The sequence below is a fragment of the Tauraco erythrolophus genome, chromosome 2 (assembly GCF_009769465.1).
Source record: "Tauraco erythrolophus isolate bTauEry1 chromosome 2, bTauEry1.pri, whole genome shotgun sequence".
Lineage (NCBI taxonomy): Eukaryota > Metazoa > Chordata > Aves > Musophagiformes > Musophagidae > Tauraco > Tauraco erythrolophus.
Genome location: NC_141466.1, coordinates 72,232,712 through 72,258,261, shown reverse-complemented (window position 1 = coordinate 72,258,261; position 25,550 = coordinate 72,232,712). Strand labels below are relative to the sequence as shown.

Below are 25,550 nucleotides of genomic sequence, written 5' to 3'. Positions count from 1 at the left end.
CCAGTACCTAAAGGGGCTACAAGAAAGCTGGAGAAGGGCTTTGGACAAGGGCATGTAGCGACAGGACAAGGGGTACTGGCTTTAAACTGAAAGAGAGGAGATTTCGATGAGATCTGAGGAAGAAATTCTTCCCTCTGAGGGTGGTAAGGCACTGGCACAGGTTTCCCAGAGAAGCTGTGGCTGCCCATCCCTGGAAGTGTTCAAGGCCAGGTTGGATGAGGCTTTGAGCAATCTGATGTAGTGGAAGGTGTCTCTGCCCATGGCAGGGGTGTTGGAACTGGATGATCTTGAAGGTCCTTTCCAACCCAAACCATTCCATGATTCTATGATAATAACTTTTCCACTATGCTCTTTCTCCAGTGACTCTACAGCAGATTGTTTTCTGCAGATGAAACGGTGAGCACCTTGGTTTCTGCAAGTTGCAGGTACTTTCACACAAAGACATGAATTCTGCAAAGATCTTAATTGCTGGAGAAGCCGGAGCACAAAGGACAAAACAAAGGTCTATTTTTATCCCGGAGAGCACAGCACTGTATTAAAAGCCTTTGGTATTAGTCTCTTTGTCTCCCTGTCAGGTAAGGAGACCCAGCTCCTGCCTCTTCCCCAGCGATCAGTTTTCTGTAGGGGCATGTTATATGTACCCCACCCCGGTGGGCTGTCAGGCAGCCGACGGGTTTGCCACGGGGCTTTTGCCCTTTTGGCCAGATCCAGTTAATGCTTCTCGCCCTGGAGAGGCAAACAGTGACGCAGTGGAAGACAAACCACCTCAAAGCTAAAAGCTTTTCGTTTTCCTGCAGCCTTCCTCATGCTTAAGGGATGTGGTCATTTTATGCACAAGGAAGAGTTGTGGCTCAGAAGAGGCTTCTCCAGGCTGTCGCAGCAGGTCAGGAATGAGAGCAGCAGCAGGGACCAGACCTCCTGCCTCAGGGATGATGCTCTGTGGCCACTGCACAGCCATCCTCTCGGATGTCTCACCAGCACGGTGTGCTGCCCCGGCTCCTGCCTCCACTGCTTCTTGCATCTTGCCCTCTCCTGTGCACAGGGTCCTCCACCCCACATCACTCATGCGTGTCTCTCAGATCTTCTCCTGCTCCGACACACTCAAATCCACATCTGGGACCTCACAGCACACCCCTGTCTCCTGCTCATGCCTTCCTTCCAGGGTCCTCACTGTGGTATCACATGCTATGAATTTTCACCCATCTTGAAGGAATTTTGCAGGTCTACCCAATGGACCAGAAGAGAAAGGAAGAGGTGAAACTGAGTTCCAGTAGAAACATGGCATTCCTACCCAGGTCATCCCACCATGCAGCAGTTATTGTCTTCATCACCTGCTTTCCAGGATGAGATGCATGGCATCAGATGAAGCATCTCCCATCTGCGGGATGGGTGTATAGGACCCATGACTATTGGTCCTTCTCTTGTGTGGAGCATTTTCAGTCTCCACCTACATTAGTAAATTAAACCATGGGCAAGGACTGGCCATGTCCCTCACCCATCCCGACCAGGACAGGGCATTCCTGGGGTGGTTTGGATGAGTCTCAGCTGGAGGGGAGAGTTTCCCTGCCTGGGTATGCCCTGCCTGCTCAGGGGCTGGAGTACAGGTTTCTGGGCGGGTGGCACCACTGGTCTCACCCATTTGAGTTGTCCTCACGAACTATCTCCCCAACTCCATGCTCTGCCCCTTTCTTTGGGCATTCCAACTTGCAGAGCCCCAGGGAACAGCTCACAGGGACAGCCACCGTCCCAGAGCCAAGCCCCACCGGAGCCCACAGCTCCTCCGAGGAGCCAGGACTCAATCAGCTGCATAAGGAGGCTGAGGAACATGGCCGTGCCAGCAAAGGATTAGCTTACCAGCTAATTAGCCACGTGCTGATGGCCACTGAGGCAGGAAACAAAAGCAACTCAAGGAACCACACAGCCCCACCTGGGCAACAGCCCCCTCCATTATTCAGGGCAGACCGCATCAGGTGTCACGCCTTTATCTGGGCCTTTGATAAACAGCACTAATCAGCTGCGTGTGAATTATTCACCAAGACCACGGCTCACCTTTCCGAAGCCCAGTACCAGGGCTCTGCTTCTCCTCGCTCCTCTCCATCCTCTTCTTCCAACAAATTTCTGTGCAAGAAGGATGAGCTCTAGTTACAGCACTGGCTTGTGACCCTGGGCTTTAATTTATGCGGGGTTTTTTTGTACCAAAAATTCTCTGCTTTCCCTTGGGGAAAGATCAGCTGCCGGGGGTTGGATAGGGCCATTGGCTGTGTCTTGGCACTAATATCCTGGTGTAGATGTTTCTCATTCCAGCAGGAGAAATGCTGTGAGCCTGAACAGATATCCCTGGGTAATTCCTTTATATTTACAGCTCGGAGCAGTCTGTGCTGCAGGTTGATTCCTGCCACTGATGCTCAGATCTGAAACGTATTCCTTTCTCCGTCAGCTTATGGGGGCGGACTAAGGCTTTCCTGTTGTTGACTCCTTTGGGCTCCTGGTGTCTTCTGCTTCAGGGAAACTTCAGGCTTTTTAGTCCATCCTTCAGCCGCAGCCTGTTCTCAGTTCCTTGTGCCCAACGTACGTCATAGTGGGGCAGAGTATCCTTGATGCTCCTGGCTCTCCCAGATCCACTCTCCAGCATTGGGGGTTCAGCTCCATCCCTAAGCGTCCATATGTGTTGCCATGTAGATGCCCCTGGAGAGTCTGATACAAACAAAGGACCCGGCAGATGCAACTTTGGATCTACAGGAGACATGGGTCCTTCCGAATTTGGATACTCAAATAGCATGGAGACCCCATGTGGGCACTTCCAGAGTGAGATCTAAGTCCCACATGGACATCTATACTGCAGTTGAGAGCAGATGAAGCCTCTTTTGGGATTCTGTTTCCCACTGCTGTCAGAGGAAAGCCAGGGGAGATGTCTTGTTTGGTGTTTTCTGAAGGGCGCTCTTGATCTGTGTGGTAGACACACTGGAGGGAAGGATGCCATCCAGAGGGACCTCAGACAGATGGAGACGGAGACCCCCACAAAACCTCATGAAGTTCAATAAGGCCAAGTGCAAGGTCCTGCACATAGGTTGGGGCAATCCCAAGCACCAGTACAGGCTGGGCGGAGAATGGATTGAGAGCAGCTTCTGAGGCGAAGGACTGGGGGTGCTGGTTGATGAGAACCTTCACCATGAGCCAGCAATGTGCACTGGCAGCCCAGAAAGCCAACCATTCCTGGGCCTGCATCCAAAGCAGTGTGGGCAGTAGGTCGAGGGAAGGGATTCTGCCCCCTGCTCTGGTCTCATGAGAACCCCACTGCAGTGCTGCGTTCAGCTCTGGGGTCCCAACATCAGAAGACATGGAGCTGTTGGAGCGAGTCCAGAGGAGGCCACGAAGATGATGTGATGGGCTGGGAGCACATCTCCTATGACGATGGGCTGAGCGAGTGGAGTTGTTCAGCTGGAGAAGAGAAGATCTGGGGAGACCTTCAGTACCTGAAGGGGCTCCAAGAAAGCTGGAGAGGGGCTTTGGACAAGGTCGTGTAGTGACAGGACACAGGGCAATGGCTTTGAACTGAAAGAGGGGAGATTTCGATGAGATCTAAGGCAGAAATTTTTTAACACTGAGGGTGGTGAGGCACTGGACAGGTTGCCCAGAGAAGCTGTGGCTGCCCCATCCCTGGAAGTGTTCAAGGCCAGGTGGATGAGGCTTTGATAACCTGGTGTAGTGGAAGGTATCCCTGCCCATGGCAGGGGGGTTGAACTAGATGACCCTTGAGTTACCTTCCAACCCAAACTGTTCCATGATCCTCGTGATCCCAGCTCCTTTCCTGGGCTGGGCTGCTCCAGTGGCTGAAAGCAAGGAGAGCACACTGTCTTAGGTACCTATTAATTGCTGAGGGACAGCCTGAACACACAGTGCCACAAACATGCTGTGGGGATCATTTACCACTGTCTGTAAACACCAGCATGAAACTGCTTCTAACCTAAAGGGCTTTTTAATTTAGCAGAGAGGGACGAACAGGCAATTAACTCCAGCAAACGACCACAGGGAGGTGCTGAAGGCTCCACTGCTGCCCTGCCGCAGCTGATCTGATTGCTGCTCTGAAGCAGGGCTGGTGCAGCTGTGTCCCACCGCAGGTCGAGAGCAGACTCTAACCGGGGTCCGGCTGCTGGGGAGGACGAGCTCTGCACTTCGGTACTTAAGGGGACCGATAAAATGGGGACAGACTTTCTATAAGGGCCCATAGTGATAGGACAAAGGGTTATGGTTTTAAGACAAAAGAGGGGAGATTCAGACTTAGATAGAAGGAAGAAATTGTTCATGCTGAGGGGTGGTGAGACACTGGCCCAGGTTGCCCAGAGAAGTGGTTGACTGCCCCATCACTCAAGATCCGGTTGGACAGGGCTCTGAGCAACCTGATCTGGTTGAAGGTGTCCCTGCCCATGGCAGGAGGGTTGGACGAGATGGCCTTTAACGGCCCCTTCCCACCCAAACCATTCTATGATTAGACTACTGTATGATTTCGAGGCAAACACACCCCTGAGACAAGAGCAGCAGCTCCTGTTCCAGCCTGTAAGGACAGAAAACAGGTGAACACACCAGATAAATATTCCTGTTGGCTGCTGTGGGCCAGGGTAGATTGTGGATAATCATCCCAAAAGAACCAGCAGCCTCTGATCCACGACACCAATGTTTAATGAAATTGGAATAATAGAGAAATCCCAGCACTGCAAAGATTTCACATGGGGTGGATGCAGGGAGCTGGGCCAGCCGGCAGCCAGCACGGGAAGGGGTAGGAGAGCTTGAGCAGGATTCAATGAATAAGCCATTAAAAAGCAGAGTGTAATCGTGGACATCCAAGGTAGGTTACGAGGAGATAGAGCCTGCCGAAACAAGGTCGGTTTTGCTTCTTCAGAGTAGTTTGTTTGGGAACTGCACAGAAGGAGCAGGTTCTCACAAAACATTTGGTTTGATGCTGCCTCTTATTAGAGCTACACACCAACAAGAGCAGATTATGGAGAAACTCTAAAAACAACCTCAGGAATCAGCTGAGAATATCTTTGAATGGACAGTGCTATGGTGCAATTTCACTGTTAAGCCCCATGGCTACTACACCGGTAAGTGGGATGTGAAAATAACTTATAATCAAATTTTCAAATAAGTCAACAGTCAACCAGGAGAGAGTGGAGGCAGAGGATGTGCCTGAGCCAAACAATGATTCTATGATTCTATGTGCCCATTGCTCATCAACCTAGTGACCATCACAACTGCCCTACCTCAATGCAGATCATAGATGCTTTGGGTTGGAAGGAACCCTTCAAGATCATCCAGTTCCAAGCCCCCTGCCATGGGCACGGGACACCTTCCACTACACCAGGTTGCTAAAGCCTCATCCAATAGGTACCTATAGGGGGTGGTGTGAATACAACTCAAAAAGTGACTCGTACTAGTATGGCTCCTCTGCCAGAGCTGAGAATCTCCCCACAAGCCCTGGAACCACTCTTCTACCTGTGTCTGCCTCCATTCCCCACCCAACCCATCCCCTGGGCTACTTGCCTTTCTCCTCCCAGACAGCAACTGAATAAAACTAATTTTTTCAACTCTCCTTCTGCTACTCAATCTCCTACTTAAAAGCAAGACAAAGGAGGTAATTTTTTTTCTCAGTTTGTTGTTTTGTGTTTGTTTGGCTCTTTTTTTAAAAACATGTATATTCAGTATGCTGCTCTGCATGCCACCTGTCTGTATTCTCATTTTTTTTTGGCTCTGAAGCAAGCTTTTGCATGCACACATGTCTGGAGATGTTTGGGAGACCCAGCTGAGCTCCAGCTAGGGAAGACACCAGATTTCAGGACAAAAATGTTCATGCAACATCCAACCACAAGCAAGAGCCCTTCCTCAGCTCTCTTCTTCCTTTCCCCTCTTTAATGTCAACGTAAACATTCTGCAGGACAATTCACATATGTCCCTCACATTTTGTGAAACGGTCCTGTATTTTTGCAATGACAGCATGGAGAAACGTAGGAAATATACACTAAGGCAGACAGAAAGGACAAACTTTCCTTGTGTTCATTATTAATGAATAATAAGAGGGCAAAATTGAGACTGTAAGAACTTAAAAAATGTTCATAACATTGCACATGATGCATAAGACATGACGACCACTGTAGTATCCATGTGAGGAAAAACTACAAGAACAAGATAACCTGCAGAATTTGCAGAAGCTGAGCAACTACATTCAGGTATCAACTTCCACCTTAATAATTAACCAACAGATTTCAGTTTCTCTCAAACACATGATAATTGTATTGAACCAAATAACAACACCTTGGGAAAACGGTAGCATAGTCATGGCGCTGACCACCATCTAGTTGCTGGTGGTCAACAGCCTCACTCACTGAGCTGTACACATTGCATATGAGCTTCCTTGCCCTCCCCAGGAGACATGACCAACATCTTCCTCACCCTCCAGTCTCCACACCAATTAGGGATGTGGCTCCAGCTCAAGCAGGAGATCCCTCTTCCCACCAGAGAGGACCTGAAGGGTTGGAGGGAGAGAAGGGTAGACCACACTCTTACCTGTTGGTGAAGACTTTGCTGTAGTTGAACACCTGGATCTCCAGGATCTCATTCCCATCAATATTGCTTGCCACTGGCCAGCGGAAGGTCTACAGAGACAGGACAGGAGGGAGAGGTCAGGCTTGCTTCAGGGAGCAGCAGCAGAGGTAATGAGGGTAGAGCTGAGATGACCATTAAAAAACATTAACGAGCCTAACGAGCCTAACTAGCCAGATGACCATGAAAAAAAAGCCCACTTTGTACTACATTCAGCTCTGGGGCCACCAACACAAGAAGGACATGGCACTGTTGGAGCGGGTCCAGAGGAGGCCTCAAAGATGATGCGAGAGCTGGAGCACCTCTGCTATGGAGACAGGCTGAGAGTTGGGGCTGTTCAGTCCGGAGAAGATAAGGCTCCGGGGAGACCTTCCAGCAGCCTTCCAGTACCTAAAGAGGCTACAAGAAAGCTGGAGAGGGGCTTTTGACAAGGGCATGTAGTGACAGGACAAGGGGAAATGGCTTTGAACTGAAAGAGGGTAGATTTTAGTTATATCTAAGGAAGATATTGTTTCCTCTGAGGGTGGTGAGACACTGGACCAGGATTTCCAGAGAAGCTGTGGCTGCCCCATCCCTGGAAGTGTTCAAGGCCAGGTTGGATGAGGCTTTGAGCAACCTGGTGTAGTGGAAGGTGTCCCTGCCCATGGCAGAGGGGTTGGAACTAGATGATCTTGAAAGTTCCTTCCAACCCAAACCATTCTATGATCCTATGAATATGAAGAAAGCCTAATGAGCCTATCTTTTTCCCAGCAAAAGGGCAGTCAGGTCTGTTTTACAGGGAACTCATGAAAAATGTGCCTTGCTGCCAAATGTTTTATATATATAGTATGAATATTAATACACATTGTATAAATGTGTATATATAGTATATATATACACATACATTTTACATGTACACATCTATACATTTATACATATACAAAAAAATACATCTCTCTATATACAAAAACCACTTTGATTTGTGTTTGTTTTGCTTCCCAAGGCAAGAAGACCCCCTGCCAGGCTCAGCCACCTGAGTTGCCTTGGTTCTCCAAGCCACGGGTCTCTCGTGGCCTCCCAAAGCTGAGCACACCCCGTTGCCAAGCTGCTCTTGGAGTGTCGCAGGATGGGAATGAGACGCCCCAGATGCGGATGCAGCAGGGTTGAGCCCGGCACCACTTACAGTACCTCGTTCAAAGCCTTGAAAGGAAAGTGCTTATCAAGCAACTGCACAGGAAGAAATTAGTGACTCTTCAGAAATATGCCAACACTTATTTTTAAGCTATTTTTCCCCCCTTTTTACATTTCCTGCAGTGAGTCAAGGAAGCAAATGAAAAAAAATCCTGCAATATAACAGAAAACTAGAAACGGCCCCAAGACAGTGATATCATTTTGCTTATGGTCCAGCCTCACACCTCGTTCTGCAGCCGCGTTTACTTTGGTCTCTCCATCATGGGGATGTAACTCAACCCTTCCTTCTACAAAGGAGTGGTGCTGGTTTGGGTTTTTTTCTTCCTTTCTCAGAAATACCATTCCATGTTTGTCCACAGACCAAATTTTGGGGAGGAATGGGGATGAACGGGCATCCCTGCCTCTGTCACTAGCACATTCGGGCAAGTCCCTGTTCCCAACCCTTGGGCTATGGGGTGGAGTCCAGCAGTCAGCCCTTGCTCTCCAGGTACACCCAGCACCAAGCACAGGGAAGTCCTGCTCCACAATTAGGTCCTCTCTAATGAGCAGATCCCAGAGCTCAAGTGTGACTACCAAGGCAAGGCACAGAAATAACGACGTGCAGGCACCCTCCCCACCTTGGTCTGAGGTTTGTCATGAAGCAAAATAACAAATAAGGTCATTTGGAAGCGTGATGGCCTCCCCGGCTCCCCCCCGAATAGCCTTGCTGACAGCTTTCCGCACCAAGAAGCTTGTCCAGGAATGTTGGGCTCAGCAAACCCCAGGGGGCTGCCAGACGATGCACAAGGTGGAGGGGCACGCTTCCGTCTGCTGTGCTCTGCCACATGCCATATGGTCCCGGGAGCACACGTGCACATGCGCCTGCACACGTGCCTGCACACTTCCGGTTCCAGAGGGACCCCCCTGTCTACAGCCACTGATGCAATTTGCTTCAAGCCCTTGGAGTTTTGCCCAAAATCCCAGGGAATGCAACGCGGGGAACCATTTTACACCATCAGAAACAATCCCTTCATGACATATCCCTGGTTTCTCGGGGCTGGGCTTTGGAAAGAGGCTTGGATCCGAATTCTGCTGCAGATCCCCTGGATTTGCCTAAATGCTTCAGGACAGAATCCAGAGCGGATGCTCTCAGTTTGGGGTTTAAGACTCAGGTTTGGGATTTCTCCACCTGTTAGACGCTTAGAGGTCGCCTACCTAAATCAACACCCCTCATCCGGGCTCTCCATCACTGCAGAAACTCTGGCACGTCCCATGTACAAACCGAATCATGGCTTACCTTTGAGAGGGGATCACACTCTCTCTGTCCTTTCTGGACAGACTATCCAGCCATGGCTATATGCCTGAGATTGAAGGAGGGGCACCCTGCTCTAGAAACTGTCTAAAATTCACCTCCTGTCCCCCCCAAAAACTCACTAACCAGACAAGGAATGGGCACTCAGATCCCCAGACCATCAACAAACCTCTGCATCATGGTCCCCAACCCATGATCCATGTTGTCCCAGTCTGCCCAGTCATAGAATCATAGATGAATAGAATGGTTTGGGTTGGGAGGGACCTCAAAGATCATCTCGTTCCAACCCCCCTGCCATGGGCAGGGAAACCCTCCACTACACCAGGTTCCTCAAAGCCTCATCCAACCTGGCCTGGAACACTTCCAGGGATAGGGCAGCCACAACTTCTCTGGGCAACCTGTACCAGTGCTGCTTCACCACCCTCAATGTGAAAAACATCTTATATCTAATAGAAATCTCCCCTTTCAGTTCAAAGCCATTGCCCCGTGTCCTATCCCTGCACGCCCTTGTCCAAAGCTCCTCTCCAGCTTTCTTTCCCCATCTTTCATTGCACCAACGCACTGTCCTGGGCACTAATGAATCCCTGGGCATTGTTCCCCCCCGAGGCTGCTGTAACCTTCTCCAGCCATCATTTGATTTTCAGGATTTTGGAGAGGTGGGTGGTGAATCCGGAGCACCCAGACCACGTTCAGCATCCTGTGGGTGGAGGTCAGGCAGGGAAATGAAAATGCAAGTCTCTGTGCTTATCTCGCTGAGTTACAGCCACCTCAGCCTCAGCAGCCAAAAAAAAACAGCTCAAAAGAGCTGGGTGATATGGTTTCCCCCCTAAGATAGACATTTTTTATTATTATTATCTTTTAAGCCTGGAAAGGATTATTACAGTGGCTCAGCCTGACCTCTTAAACCCAGCCCATGGTTTTTTGTCTTTCACTCAGACACAGATACACCTTGTAGCTCAGTCAGAACATATTGTTAACAGGGAAAAAAGAATAAAGGAAAAAAAAAAAAAAGACATCCCAGAATTCAAGCGACGACATTTAATTACACTGTCAGATAAGCCGTTTCCACAGCTGATGACCTTCAGCGATAAACATTTGAACATTTGCACCACATTTCTGCTTCGAATTTATGGGCTTCAGCTCCCAGCCTTTGCCCCGCGTCCTCCCACCAACCCACAGTGCCCCCTCAACTCTTTAATTTGCCTTTTGAGATGTTGTTCCCCGCTGCCCGCAGAGATGCCCCCAAGGAAACACCCCGGGGCTGAGCTGGTGCTCCCTTTGCAACGCAGAGCGGCAAAGTGATGCCCCAGTCCTGGGAAGGGTACCCTCAGGATGCCCCAGAGAAGAAGACCGGAGACGGGCGCCCTGCTAGAGGCACCCCAGGCAGGGATCGTCTCATTGCCAGTTCCAGCTGCTTTCGCTGGCATCTGGGCAGCTGCAGGGCACCAGGGAGCTGTGGCATGTTCGTGCGGGCTTGGTTCTTTGCAGTCAGATGTTCCTTCCCATGGAGTTGCCCTTTGTGGAAGAGATGAACGAGGGCAAAAGTTTTCGGAGCTGAAGTTTCCTGGGTTTATTTCTAACAGGCCCTGAGGGACAACTTGCCCTTGTCGGTTCAAAGCGCAGGGCTGAAGGGGAACGCTGTGCAGCAGGGAATGTGGGATGAGAGTTAACACAAACCACACCATGGAGGGACTCAGGGGTGGTGGAACCCGGAGCGAGTCCCACATCTGCCTCCCCAAGCTGCTTTCCACCCAGCCACTGACACCCAGCAGCACCAGGGACCGGGATGGACCCTGGAGCGCTCCCAGATGCAGCATGCACAGAAGGCACCTGTCCATCCTCTCAGACCCACCCCGTCCTGGAGAGTCTGACCTTTGCAAGGGGCTGCACTTAACAGCCGCTATTTACTGTGTTTATCCATCACCAGTGTCCTGGGCTGCATCCAAAGCAGCGTGGGCAGCAGGTCGAGGGAGGAGATTCTGCCCCTCTGCTCGGTTCTCATGAGACCCCCCCTGCAGTGCTGCGTTCAGCTCTGGGGTCCCCAACAGCAGAAGGACATGGAGCTGTTGGAGCAGGTCCAGAGGAGGCCACAAAGATGACCCAAGGGTTGGAGCACCTCTGCTATGGAGACAGGCTGAGAGAGTTGGGGTTGTTCAGCCTGGAGAAGAGAAGGCTCCAGGGAGACCTTCCAGCAGCCTTCCAGTACCTAAAGGGGCTACAAGAAAGCTGGAGAGGGGCTTTGGACAAGGGCGTGTAGTGACAGGACACGGGGCAATGGCTTTAAACTGGAAGAGGTGAGATTTCAATGAGATCTAAGGAAGAAATTTTTTACACTGAGGGTGGTGAGGCACTGGCACAGGTTGCCCAGAGAGGTGGTAGATGCCCCAGCCCTGGAAACTTCAAGGCCGGACGGGGCTCTGAGCAACCTGATCTGGTTGAAGATGACCCTGCCTGGGCAGGTTGGGTTGGCTTGCGATCGGCCTTAACAGTACCTTCCCACTCAAACCATCCTGTGATTTGATGATTCCATGAAATTGCTCTTATTTAATGTTTTTGCAGGGAAAGGTATGTGGGGACGTGTGGTGAGAGAAAGCTCAGCGTGTGATGCACCCAATAAAGAGGTGAGAACCCGCAACTGGATGGCAGCTAAGGCTCAGGGAAGCCCAAGAAAGGGGCAAGAAACAAGATCCTGATCTACCAGACACTGCTGTGAGGGAGAGTGTGTGTGCCAGCTGTGTGCAAATGTGGAGAAGGAGAGAGAGGGCGCACAGCTGGAGCAGCATCTCACAGCGCCTGAACCGGGGTTGGTAACCATGTGATAGCAACCAGCTCTCAGGGACTCAGCGCCATCCTGAAACGCCTGTGGGATACTCTCCCTGCTCCCTCCTCGTTAGGAAACTGCGCAGAGCTGGGGCTGCTCCCAAAGGCTTCCCCACTTCCGTCCCCCTGCCGCCTTCTCGGGCTGCTGCCTCTTTATTGTCCTGCTGGTTTTACTGTTAAAAAGCCTTTCTAAAAGCCCTATGCGAACTGAGCCAGCGATACCTGCTGGGTTGATTTATCTGGTTTTATTAAGGAAGGGGGAAAAAAAAAAGGTAGAGGCAGAGAAATGCCTCAGCAGAATGCAGAAGTCAGACGCTTCCAGTGACGATGCTTCCACTCCTGTGAAAAGGAGCCGGGAAAGGGCATCTCTGCAAGGCATGTCACCCCTTTCTAAGCCATGTCACCCCTTTCTAAGCCATGTCACCCCTTTCTAAGCCATGTCTCTCCTTTTTAAGCCACGTCACCCCTTTTTTAGGCCATGTCACCCCTTTTCCTGCAGCACCTGGCAGCCTTGGCTGGATGCTCACCCTGCCTGTTACCTACAAGCCTGATTAACCAGGGGCATTTCCAGATGTTCGGGTCAAGGCTGGAGCTCTGGGTCTCAGCTTTCTTGGCAGCAGTGCTTCACCCTGTCCTGATCCCTTTAGGAGAGACTGAATGGAGGCACGGAAGACTACACAGGACCCATCCACAGCTCTCCATGCCCAGTGCCATCCCGGAGTCCCCTTCCCTCCTGCACCGGGTGCCTGCAGGAGAGCTGCAGGACAAGCCCATCCAAGAAGAAACCCTTTGGGGTGCAGGTTAGGACACAATGCAGCCATTGTTGACTCAGTAGAATGCAGCCGTAGAGCTGTAGCGATCCTCTGGAATAGGCAGAAGCTAATCTTCCCCAGGCTCTGGACAAGCACAGGCTTTGCATAATTCACTAAGCAATGAATAAAAATAATTGCGGGAGAAATCAAGTGAAACCAAACACATGGAAACCACTGGGGCAGCCCAAATTCCAGCCCAAGTAGTGGGTCCTCATGAACGTTAAGTGGTGACAGGGAAGCTGACGTCCTCTTTAGCACTGTCAAAAAACCTTTTTGGCTTTACACAACCCTAATGTGAATTTTCCACTCTGTCCCCAGCTGTGCGATGAGGCAGGGAGCACCCTCCTCATCCTCACCGAGAAAAGCCATCAACCAGCTCAGCTTCAAAAGCCTTCCCTGCACTGGCAATGAGACATCCCCCGCTCCCATCCAAATCACCCTCCAGACACAAAGTCACCATTTCGCCCCATTTCAAGGGGAAAAGCAGGAGGAAATGGGCTCATTTCTGAGGTTTTTCACCACCGCAGGTCCCAGCCTGGCGCTGGGAGCTTCCTGCACCACATTCTGCACTGAAACAGTTGTTCCCGGCGCATCCCACCTTCTCCAGCCGACGGATCTCTCTCGTTCACCGCGTCCTGCCCACCCCGCTGACAGCTCCGCTGCCGAAATTACCATCCAGCTCTCAATGGTGATGGGAAGAGAGGTGATCCGGCACCGAGGGCAGTCCCTTTCACCCGGCAGCTAATGGCAAAATTCTCTCTGCAGGAGAGCTGGCACCTTCCCAGCATGGTTCCAGCCACCAGGGCTCACTGAGAAGGCAGCTCCGTTTTGCGCTCTGCAGGCTTACCAGACAACGTGTGCCCATCAGGTCCCTTCGAGAGCTCCCTGTGGGCAGCCTCAGGCAGGGGAACAGCTGGCGAACAGCTGGGGAACAGCTAGGGGACAGCTGGAGTGTGATGGTGATGTGGTAATGACATTTTATTTGGTAAAATTTGTCAGCCAGGCTTGTCATCGGTGCCGTAATGACTTGCCTCGTGTGTACGCTCAAAAAGAAATATCTGCTTTCCTGAACGACCTCATCAGCTAATTACTCCAAGTATTCCAGAGCACATTCCCTAGCTCACAGCAGGCTACTCCACTGCTACTACTGCTCTTACAGGGCTCTCAGCAACTCACAGAGAAGGACGAGCAGCAGCCTCCCCATTCCCCCCGTACAGGAGGTATGGCCCACTCAGGCTGTCCTTGCAGATGTGGCTCAATTCTCAGCAGAGCTGGGAAGGTGAGCCCAGAACTGTGTGCTTGCCGGCATGTTCTCTGGGTCACCCACCACGTGCCATCAGGACACATTGCACTGTTCTGTTTTGGGTCAGGCGGGGTAGTGTGGGGTCAGATGCCGTGGCAGGACCCAGCATCAGCACACGTTTAGGGAATCAAAAGCCTCCTGGAGCCACTATGCATGTCTGGGCTCATCAGTTAGATGCACCCTCAGCAAGATTGCAGATGATACCAAGTGTGTGGTGTGGCGGACATGCTGGAGGGAAGGGATGCCATCCAGAGAGACCTGGATGGGCTGGAGAGGTGGGCCTGTGACAACCTAATGAAGTTCAACAAGGCCAAGTGTAAGGTCCTGCATGTAGGTTGGGGCAATTCCAAGCACAAATGCAGAAAGCCAACTATATCCTGGGCTGCATCCAAAGCAACGTGGGCAGCAGGTCGAGGGAGGGGATTCTGCACCTCTGCTCTGCTCTTGTGAGACCCCCCTGCAGTGTTTGCATTCAGCTCTGGGGTCCCCAACAGCAGAAGGACATGGAGCAGTTGGAGTGGGTCCAGAGGAGGCCATGAAGATGACGTGAGGGCTGGAGCAACTCTGCTATGGAGACAGGCTGAGAGAGTTGGGACTGTTCAGCCTGGAGAAGATAAGGCTCCGGGGAGACCTTCTAGCAGCCTTCCAGTACCTAAAGGGGCTACAAGAAAGCTGGGAGAGGGACTTTGGACAGGGCATGTAGTGACAGGGCAAGGGGCAATGGCTTTAAACTGAAAGAGGGGAGATGTCAATGAGTTCTAAGGAAGAAATATTCCCTCTGAGGATGGTGAGGCACTGGCACAGGTTTCCCAGAGAGCTGTGGCTACCCCATCCCTGGAAGTGTTCAACACCAGTTGGATGAGGCTTTGAGCAACCTGGTGTAGTGGAAGGTGTCCCCTGCCATGCAGGGGGGTTGGAACTAGAAGATCTTGAAGGTCCCTTCCCACCCAAACTGTTCCATGATTCTATGGTTCTGTGATGCACACTAATGTACAACTATGGCTCAAGGCTCCCTTGTACCTGCTGTCTTTTAAGCTCTTGATCCCTCATCCTCCTGATGTGCACCTGTGCCCATCCTCTCCTGCACACTGCCTGGGGCTCGGGGGCTCAGGGCTTGGCTGGGATGCTGCAGGATCGTTGTAAAGCACCAAGCACTGGGAACAGCAGGCATCTGGCATCCCACCAAGCCTGAGAGAGTGAGTGGAGCCTCCAGCCCTTCCGCCCCAGCAGGGAAGGATCTCCTCATTGAAACCACAGAGTTTTGGGATGTAGGCAGCTCCACCAGTGCACATCTCCATGGTTGTTATCCAAATATTCAAAATTCAGGATGGTGGTTGCATCAAAAGGGCATCTCCAGCAGAGACAGAGTCATTATCCCACTCCACTCAGCACTTGTCAGGCCACACCTGGAATACTGTGTTCAGTTTTGGTCCCTGCTATACAAAACAGATGTGGACAGGCTGGAGAGGGCCCAGAGAAGGGCCACGAAGATGATCCAAGGACTGAGAAGCCTGCTGTATGAGCTGAGAGAGCTGGGTTTGTCCAGCGTTGAGAGAAAGTGGCTCAGGGGAGACCTCATCACCATGTTCCAGTATTTAAAGGGTGGCTCCAAGAAGGTGGAGACTCCCTTCTACAAGGAATCCCATGGAAGAAATGAGGGGTGACAGGCACAAGTTACTCCTGAGGAGATTCCAATTGGACACAAGAGGGAAGTTTTCACCATGAGAATAATCAGCCATCGAAATAATCTCCCAGGGAAGTGGTGGATTCCCCAACATTGGACACTTGTAAGATTTGGCCAGACAGAGAACTGGGCCATCTCGTGCAGAGCGTGCTTTTGCCAAGAAAGGGTGCACCAGAGGAGCCTTGAGATCCTTCCAACCTGATATTTATGCTTCTGTGCTTCAAATCAGTTATTATACTAACAAATTGCTGCGTGCACAGCCATAGAATCTGCATCCTGTTAACACAGCAGCTTTTTCCCCCCTGCCTCGCCGTTGTAGAAGCCTGGGTGGAAACATATCTCCAGCCACCTTTTCGCTGTGCCTCACCAATCCTGTGCCACCCTGCAGCTACCGGGGGCAGACCCCAGCCTGCCCGCACCCTTCTTCTTCGTCTTGTCCTCCTCGGCAGTTCAGGGGAGTCTGAGATCCAGCTCATCCCCTAAAGCCTGGAGTGAGGTCTAACCCGTGCCAGGGGTGCAGAGGGCAGGGGGGAGCTGAGGGTGCTTCTGGCCACGTAAGCTGGAAATACCACGGGAAAAATCACCCCACAAAACCTTCCCGTTGCCTGGAACCAGGATGGAATCTTATTTTCTAAAGGTGGAAAAAGCTTTAGGAAGTGGTAAACAATTTGAAGACATTACTATTCCTCATAGCTTCTCGTATTCTCCAGCCCCTGGGGGATGGGTTATCTTTTGATGAGGAACACCCGAGCAGCCAGAGGAAGCATCCGTTCCCTTTCAAAAGCATAGTTCCATTTTGAATGCGACTCCTCAGCAGCACCTCCATTCCCTGCATGTGTGGGTGACCTTATTTCAATCAGCTCAGAGTATTTTCTTGGCAACCTGCCTAAGAAAAGGCTGTGTTTTAAAACCACGCAGCACTCGCGTTTCAATTCCTTCTCTCCCCCTTGTCAAGTACAAAGCTGAGCACTCAAAGCAGATACAGCACCTGATCTGCACCCAACGAGGATCATAGAATCACGGAATGGTTTGGGTGGGAAGGGAACTTCAAGATCATCAAGTTCCAACTCCCCTGCCACAGGCGGGGACACCTTCCACTACACCAGGTTGTCCAAATCCTCATCCAGCCTGGCCTTGAACATCTCCAGGGATGGGGCAGCCACAGCTTCTCTGGGAAACCTGTGCCAGTGCCTCACCATCCTCAGAGGGAAGAATTTCTTCCTTAGATCTCATCGGAATCTCCTCTCTTTCAGTTAAAAGCCATTATCCCTTGTCCTGTCACTACACACCCTTGTCCAAAGCCCCTCTCCAGCTTTCTTGTAGCCCCTTCAGGTACTGGAAGGCTGCTAGAAGGTCTCCCCGGAGCCTTCTCTTCTCCAGGCTGAACAACCCCAACTCTCTCAGCCTGTCTCCATAGTAGAGGTGCTCCAGCTCTCGCATCATCTTCGTGGCCTCCTCTGGGCCCGCTCCAACAGCTCCATGTCCTTCTGCTGTTGGGGACCCCAGAGCTGAATGCAGCACTGCAGGGGGGTCTCACAAGAGCAGAGCAGAGGGGCAGAATCCCCTCCCTTGACCTGCTGCCCACGCTGCTTTGGATGCAGCCCAGGACACGGTTGGCTTTCTGGGCTGCCAGCGCACATCGCCAGCTCATGTTGAGCTTCTCTTCAACCAACACCCCCAAGTCCTTCTCCTCAGGGCTGCTCTCAGTCCATTCTCTGCTCAACCTGTACTTGTCACCAGCTTGCCACCCAGCATGAAACAAAAGGTGCAGACAGGGTGAGGGAGGCTGGATGATGGGGTTCAGGCTGAGCACCAACAAATGAGGCACCAACAATTTGAAACAAGGAGGAGTTTTTCCCCCTGAGGCAAGGAGAAGGAGACCGAAGAGTCCAGTGGGATTTGCCCAGTGGAGAGGAGCAATTTTTCCAGAAACTTTAGCGCAAACAAGATGAATTCTTCCCTCTGAGGGTGGAAAGGCACTGGAACAGGTTGCCCAGAGAAGTTGTGGCTGCCCCATTCCTGGAAGTGTTCAAGGCCAGGTTGGATGAGGCTTTGAGCAACTTGGCGTAGTGGAAGGTGTCCCTGCCCATGGCAGGGGGGTTGGAACTGGATCATCTTTGAGGTCCCTTCCAACCCAAACCATTTTGTGATTCTACGATTATTACTTTTTTTTCTTAATTAATCGCCCCACGAGGAAATGCTGTAGTGCTGTTCCCACGTCACGGGACACCCCATCACTTCTGCCCCAGCCAGATCACAGCCAAGTGACCCACTTGGTACCTGCCAGAAGAAACCCTGGAGCAGACAACCAAGATGCCAACACACATAAACTGAGGAACGAGGATATTCATCCGGAAAGGGAGATACAGCAAAGCAAATCAGATGTGGGAGACAGATCAGGAGGAAAACACATCATCTCTTACCTCATCAAACCTGGCCTCATCCTCACAGTTCTCAAGCACTCGGGTGTAGAAGGAGAGCCCTGGGGAAGAAAAACAGGTTAGTTGCAGCAAGGCAAGGGGTAGATGTGGGTGGGGCTGCACAGCCCCAGTGGCAGCGGGACCCCAGGGCTGGGGTCTGCGGGGGGTGGGATGGGGGGTGGGGGGGACGCAGCCCACACCAGAGGGTAAATCCAGCTTCAGCTCCCCCATTAAACACCACGTTAACCTGCTTGAAGAGCTAATTAAGAAGAGTTTTTTTCGGGACGGTGCTTAATTGGTGCGTTCAAGCATTCTCTCATCTATTGCTGAGCAAAGGGAATGGAGCAAGCCCCTGGTTGGGGATGGTAGCAGCTTCTGCAGTGGTTTCACATTGCTTCCACGGGAGGATCCTTGAGTGGGATGTGGGTCTACAGCCCCTGGAAGCATCCTTGAAACCCAGGCATGAGATTTAGGACCAACTGCCCCAAAAAACCCACCGCAGCACCTGCACCAAGCAGAGGAGCTGCCCGGTTTGAGTTCAAGCGCATGCCCACCCCCACGGCAGCATCCCTCCGGCCCCAGATCTGCCCCTGGAGCAGGGCCTTGAGGAGAATGAGAAGGTCAGGCTGCTCTGGGCAGACAGAGGAGCCTGGAAAACCCCTGGTCAGCCAGGAGCAGCGATTGGATGGGAAGAGGAGGAGAAGCCCAAGGAGAGCAGCCAAGCGTGGGCATTAGTTCTGGAAATCACAAGGTTTTCCCAATTTGCCCCAGCTCCTCGGTGGCCCAGTGTTTCCAGCCACTCTCTCTTACCCACCCACACCCCTCTTCTGAGTCAATATTTGCAGTTAATATCCACTTTATAACGCCGCTGGAGGAAAACTTATGAAAATGCTAATATTTAATCACAGAATAACATTGAGGCTTTCCCTCCCAGAAAGGAAAACTGTCTCCTGGGTAATTAAAAGCATCTCGGTGCGTGAGGCTGGTCTGAGCCCAGCAGCGCGTGCCAGGGCACCCCTTACTGCCGCAGGGTCAGCTTTTCCTTTGTTTTACCAAAGATTGAGGTATCCGGATGACACGGGGCTCGGCAGGGAACGCTCCATCCCTTTCTGATTTAACTATTACAGAAGGAGAGCCAGAAAATGGTATTTTTCAGGGTTTCTGCTGCCTGCAGCATCCGACCTGGGTAACAGATGCCCGGGAGGTGCACTCTGCATCCCCAACCACCCTCTCAGTTCCCTGTCAGGAATCACTGCACCCACGGATGCATGAGTTTCTTGGGAATAAGGTAGAAAACTGTATTTATCTCACGGCAGGTGACTCTGAGTGAGGCTGGAAGAGATCATGAACCTCCCTGGCTGCCTCCCTCCCAGTGCTAGGAGACCCAGTGCTGCTTCCCTCCTTGCTTTCCATGGGATGGGATGGGAGCTGCAGTGGGATGCAGCCCAGCCTCTCCTCACTCAAGAGAGAGGACCCGGAATGAGAATGGGACCAGTCCTCTGCTGGAATGGAGCCACTAGGAGTAGGGCCATGAAGATGATGTGAGGGCTGGAGCACCTCTGCTATGGAGACAGGCTGAGAGAGTTGGGGTTGTTCAGCCTGGAGAAGAGAAGGCTCTGGGGAGACCTTCCAGCAGCCTTCCAGTACCTAAAGGGGCTACAAGAAAGCTGGAGAGGGGCTTTGGACAAGAGTGGGTAGTGACAGGACACAGGGCAATGGCTTTAAACTGAAAGAGGGGAGATTTCGACGAGATCTAAGGCAGAAATTTTTTCCAATGAGGGTGATTAGGCACTGGCACAGGTTGCCCAGAGAAGCTGTGGCTGCCCCATCCCTGGAAGTATTCAAGGCCAGGTTGGATGAGGCTTTGAGCAACCTGGTGTAGTGGAATGTGTCCCTGCCCATGGCAGGGGGGTTGGAACTAGATGGTCTTGAAGGTCCCTTCCAACCCAAACCATTCTGTGATTCTATGATTCTATTTGCAGAAAACCCCAAATTCACCCATAGTTGAGTTCCACCTACAGAGCAAAGAGGTGGAGAGCTGCGATGGCAATGAATTTGAGGCTCTGGAGCCCTTTCCAGTCAGCCTGGAGCACATACAGGGTGGCTGCTGTGGAGTGCTGGGTGCCTTACAAGTCACTGAAGTTCAAAATCAATCCCAGATCTCCTATAATCAACTGGGAAGGTCATAAAGGCAAGAGATACTGTTGGTTAACACTCCCCACTCCAACCTCCCAGGGCATGAGCATCCACTGGGAGTTTGGTGAGTCAAATCCAACGCCATAGTGGGAGACAAGTCCCTGATGCTCTGGGCTGGGAGTGGATTTTGACCACCCTGCTGGTGTAGGGCCTACCTCTCCCCTCTGCTCCCATCCTAGGAGCTTGATAACCTGGTACTGCTCCCCAGCTGCACCCATAGGTCCAGAAACAGGAGCTCCTCTTTGTGCCTCAATTTCTCCTATTTGCAAAACACAAATAGTGCAGCTACAGCTGCCGGGGGCTACTGGGAGCACAGGGATCCCTGGGAGAAGAGGAGCAGCGTTATTCCACAGTCATCCCACATGGCTGTCAGTCTCAGCCCTGTCTCAGGAACGCTTTTATCGAGGTTGTGATTTATTCATCTCCCACCTGAGCTGAAGTCGAGCAGCGATCCGGAGCACTGCCCACCTGCTGGAACACACACGGCAGCCTGTCACGCCAGAGTCCAACTCCTCCTTTAACGTCTTTTCGTGCAATAATAGATGCTTTTGGCTGAATGAGCGAACACCCACTCGGGAATTCGGCCTGAACCTCCAGGTTGCGCTGGCGGCGGGTGAGGAGGGGGAGGCATTCTGGATGGCAGCTTGACTAGTGAAGAGCATCCGCCTCTGCAACACTCAGTAACTCCAGGAAAACTAGGGTGCTGAGGAGTATCAGCACAAGGCTCAACCTGTGAGCTGCTCTGAGGAGCACCAAGGGATGCCAGGCTGGTGGAGGTCACCTCGCTCCACGCTAAGGGTGTCTAAAGCTCCCTCTGGAGTCACTGGAGAAAGGCAGGAGACTCTTGTCTCTGGTGACCGTGGCACCAAAACCCAGCCACCCACACTGGGATGTTCCCCTGGGTCTGGCTTTGAGGATCCAGGCTAATGTGCCTGGCTCCATCTCATCCTATCCTATTCCATGCCATCCCATCCCCCTCTCGTCTCATCTCGTCTCGTCTCGTCTCGTCCCGTCCCGTCCCGTCCCGCCTTGTCTCATCCCATCGCATCCCATCCCTTCCCATCGCATCCCATTGCATCCCATCGCATCCCATCCCATCCCTTCCCATCCCATCCAATCCCACCCCTTCCCTTCCCATCCCATCCATTCTCATCTCATCCCATCCCATCCCATCCCATCCCATCCCATCCCATCCCATCCCATCTCATCCCATCCCAGGGTAGAGGTTAGCCCAAGACTGAGCAGCCCTGGGGCAGTTTGGATGGGCCCTGGTTGGGGGGAAGCACCGTGTCCAGCCTGGATGGGGATCGGGACAGGGATAGGGCAGCACCATTCAAATCAAATAGCAAAAACACAGCCAGGGTTTCAAGAGCCTGTCAGAGGGGACACAAGTAATGCAGCTTCTCAGCAGCACTGAAATCACCACACCGTGACCCTGCTGCCCATCATTCCCCAGTTCCCATGGGGCAAGGGGACAGCAAAGCACTGTCTGAGCCACACAGACATGAAACACCAGAGGAGCTCTGCCCCATCCATGTGCCAAGTGCCCAAGCACTGGAATGCTTCACGGCCACCTCCAGCGTGGGACCCGGTGGGGAGCAGACTCTGTTCCTAGATCCGGGATGGTGCACCAGCACCGTGGCTGTGCCCTGTTCACCCTAGAAGCAGGAAAACCTTCTGGCAGAAGGCAACGTGGTGCAGTGCCGCGTGTCCTCAGAGCTACCTGCAGGTCAGGGTCCAGCCCCGGTGTCTGCAGGACCTGGCCCTTGCTCCACCAAAGCAATGAACACTCTGGCTCTGCCAAAGCAATGAACAATCCTCGCAAGCACTGTAAGCTCATCAAGGAAAGACCAGGCTTTATGGAGCATCTGAGAGCTCCTACTTTACTATTAACAACGGTTGAGATCCACGGTGCATCAGGAAGACCACCTTTCCATAAGCACCGTACTGCTTAGGTGCCCTCATGATGTAATAGTTCTGGTCCTCTTGTGCAGAACAAGGTCCTGTCCCTGTCCCCCACACCAGGTCCAGTCCTGGGTTCACATCTGGTGTCAGCCAGCACCAGGGGCTCAGTGCTCTCCCGCAACCCAAACCGATGGTGGTACATGTCAAAGAGGTACAGGGGATCCGTCACAGACTCCATGTCCGCAGCGCAGACACAGACCTGACTCCACTCATTCCCCTTTCTGGGACAAGGGGTTTGGCTAAGATGTAGAGACACTTCAGAGCCGGATGTGCTAAACACCAATGTGACGCTTGAAGCTGCTGCTCCTGACCACACATTGAGCAGCACGAAAAGGGAACAAGACCAAAGCCCTCTCCACCCACCATCCCGTCTGAGGGACAGGTCGATCCTAACCCACCTGCCTGCTGCCTCCATCGATCCACCCACGCATGGGATTGCTCCTCAACCCACCTCCACCACCCTTCAGCAACAGGATTTTGCGAGACACAACCTCAGGATCCAGCCCTGCTGGGGCTGCTCACTGGCAGCCTCTCCTCTAGGACTGAGCTTGCAGATGACCACAGCACCGGGTGTCCCGGTCACAAGCTCCATGGCCGCTGGACAAGCAAGAGAAGCAGCATCCCATCCCAGACTGAAGGTATGGGTGACACCTGCCACATTCACAATATGAGACTAAATACCCAAACCCCCATCCAACCATCCTCGAAGATGAAACCCAATTGCTTCCTTGGGAAAGAAATGACCATGAGGAGCACCAGCTCCTCGCGGCTCAGCACTGGGGAAGGAAACACTGCTGGGAAGCAGAGCATCATCCTCCCTGGACGGCATGACAGCGATAGCAACCCTGCACCAAAGAGGAGCTGGCGCATGCCCAGGAGGACGATGGGGATGGGAATATGGAGGGGGGTCCTGGAGAAACACGGACCAGGGGACTGGCGGGAGGAGGTGTGGGTGGATGCCACGGGTGCAGAGCGGGCACAGTGTTGCATCTCAGGGTGGGTGTCACTCCCATCGCTCATCGGATGCACCGCAGGGTCTCCCCGTGGCTCTTACACAAAGACCTTGAGGTGAGGACAGATCTTGCCCATCCAACAGGGACTGTGTGCTGGGCTCAGGACTGGAAACGTGGGTCTTCTTGGGGCTCACTGGGAAAACCCATGGTGGCCTTTGTCCCTCCTGCAGACCCCCCTGGATCCCTGCTCCCCACTGCCTGGGGAGGTGGTGGAGTTGCACCAAGGATGGCTCAGGGCTGGGACCAACCTTCGCTGTCAGCCAGGGATCCGACCTGTCCCCAGAGATGGGATTTAACAGCCCCTGCACCGATGCTGGGAGGGACAGGGAAAGATGGGAGGAACTGGACCTTCTTAACGACTCTACGGTCATTAAGCGAAGGCCGCTCCAGGCAGCGCTGGCCTGACTCCCAGGTGATGACCAAACCCACTCCCTGCTCTCCGGCGACGCATTCCCAGAGAGAAGGGGTGGCTATTCCCAACTCCCATCCCACTGCACCGCCTGCCTGGGGGGGTCCCGCGCAAAGCCCACGACTGTAGAATGGGTCCAGTTTGGCAGATTTGCTGAGGTTATGCACCCCCGAGGAGTTTGTACTCCCATTGGATCTTCCCTTGGAAAGCTCCAGAGGTGGTGTGGATGGATCCCAAGGGAAGGGCCAAAGCTGCAGCACCCTTGGCCGAAGCCCAGGGATGCGCCAGGTGCTGGCACACGGCAAGTTCTGCTCCCGGCCCCTCCAGTACATCTTGGGGGGTGGCACAGCTCCGCCACTGAGCCCCGGGCCCTTTGGCAGGAGCCCCGCTCCCCCCGTCTGGGGGGATTTGCCCCCCCGGGACATTCCCCTGGGCAAATCCCCCTCCCCAGGGGCTTCCCATGGTGGGGGGAAGGTGGGGGCTGCAGTGTGCCAGGCCGGGTGCAGGGGGGCCCAGGAGAGCGGCTCTAGTCGGGGGTGGGGGGCGGAGGTTATGCCCCAGCCGGGGAGGGGTGGGCAGCCCTTAGAGCTGGCAGGCTCGCACCGCGGCCGCGGTGGGGAAACTGAGGCAAGGGTCAGCGGTGGCAGAGGACACTCCCCCCACCCCCCAGACCACTCCCTCCCCCCTACCTCGGAAAGCCGCTTTGGCGATGCGGTCGGCTTTGCCGCGGAGGCCGGAGACGGTGCGGAGCTGCAGCAGCAGAGCCATGGGGCGCGGAGCGGCGCGGAGGGCTGCGGAACGCGGTGCGGAACGCGGTGCGGTGCGCGGTGCGGTACCGGCTGGCCGCGGTGCGATGCGCGGTGCGGTGCGGTGCGGTGCGCGGTGCGGTGCGCGGTGCCGCGCTCGTAGCAGCGCTGCGAAGCGCGGTGCTGTGCGCGGTACGCGAAGCCGCGGAGCGGTGCCCCTCTCAATGCTGAATTATTTAGCAGCGAAACCGCCCGCCCTCCCCTCCTGTCCCCTCCCCTCCTCACCCCTCCCCTCCCCTGCTGTCCCCTCCCCTCCCCGGGGACGGCGGATGTTTCGGGGGATACACGTCCAGGCTGCAGGGAGGTCTCCCTCCAGTTGTGAGCGGGGAAACTGAGGCAGGGATCCCCCAGCACGGTTGGGTGCGCAGCATCTGCAAGCTGGAGCCTCTGGGACAAGAGTGCTTACACCCCCCCTCCCCCCTCCCGCAATGTATCATGGGAGAGAGGAGGTGGGGGATGTCCAGGAAAATCTGAGCTCACCCCCCACCTCCCAGGACTATGAGGAGGGTGCAGGACCTTGCACTTGGCCTTGTTGAACTTCATGAGGTTCGCACAGGCCCACCTCTCCAGCCTGTCAAGGTCCCTCTGGATGGCATCCCTTCCCTCCAGCGCGTCAACCACACCACACAGCTTGGTGTTCTCAGCAAACTTGCTGAGGGTGCACTCGATCCCACTGTCCGTAATATATAGCCACATAAATAATATCTTTACAATCTGGACTTGTGGGCTCAGTTGCAGTGGGTCTTGCCTGTAGGGTTGCGCATGAACATGTTTCTTGAGGTCTTGTCCTTTATTTCAAGGAAGGCGACTAACGCCTGGATTTGGGAAGAGGAAGAGCGTAGACACAAGGTTCTTCCAGCCTCGCACATCTGCTTTTCCTACTTGGGCGTTTCCAAGAAAAATCCATCTGTGGTGAAGCATGAACCCAGGAGAGCTTCAGCATCATTGGAGAGAGAGGAGTGCGGGTGGAACCTTCACAAATGGATAGTAAAGCACTGGAAGTAAGACATGTGTTTCCATCTACCACTGTCAGCTCTGGGTTGCTGTCGTCCTGCCAGCGGAAAAGA

The 25,550-nt window shown here is 53.2% G+C and overlaps 1 protein-coding gene across 5 annotated transcripts in view; it reads right to left on the bottom strand.

Moving 5' to 3' along the window:
• Nucleotides 1-24,607, bottom strand: part of OTOF (otoferlin) — a 110,929-nt gene extending 86,322 nt beyond the window's left edge. For 2 of the 5 annotated variants that reach the window (XM_086624714.1, XM_086624722.1), the window contains exons 1-3: nt 24,367-24,445; nt 18,098-18,156; nt 6,559-6,647 (exon numbers count right to left, since the gene is read on the bottom strand). In XM_086624714.1, the coding sequence (XP_086480840.1) occupies nt 6,559-6,647; nt 18,098-18,156; nt 24,367-24,445 (227 nt within the window). Of the gene's footprint in view, nt 1-6,558; nt 6,648-18,097; nt 18,157-24,366 lie in introns of those variants that run through there. The other 3 variants (XM_086624733.1, XM_086624742.1, XM_086624725.1) reach the window with 2 other exon arrangements.
• Nucleotides 24,608-25,550: the final 943 nt, after the last annotated feature.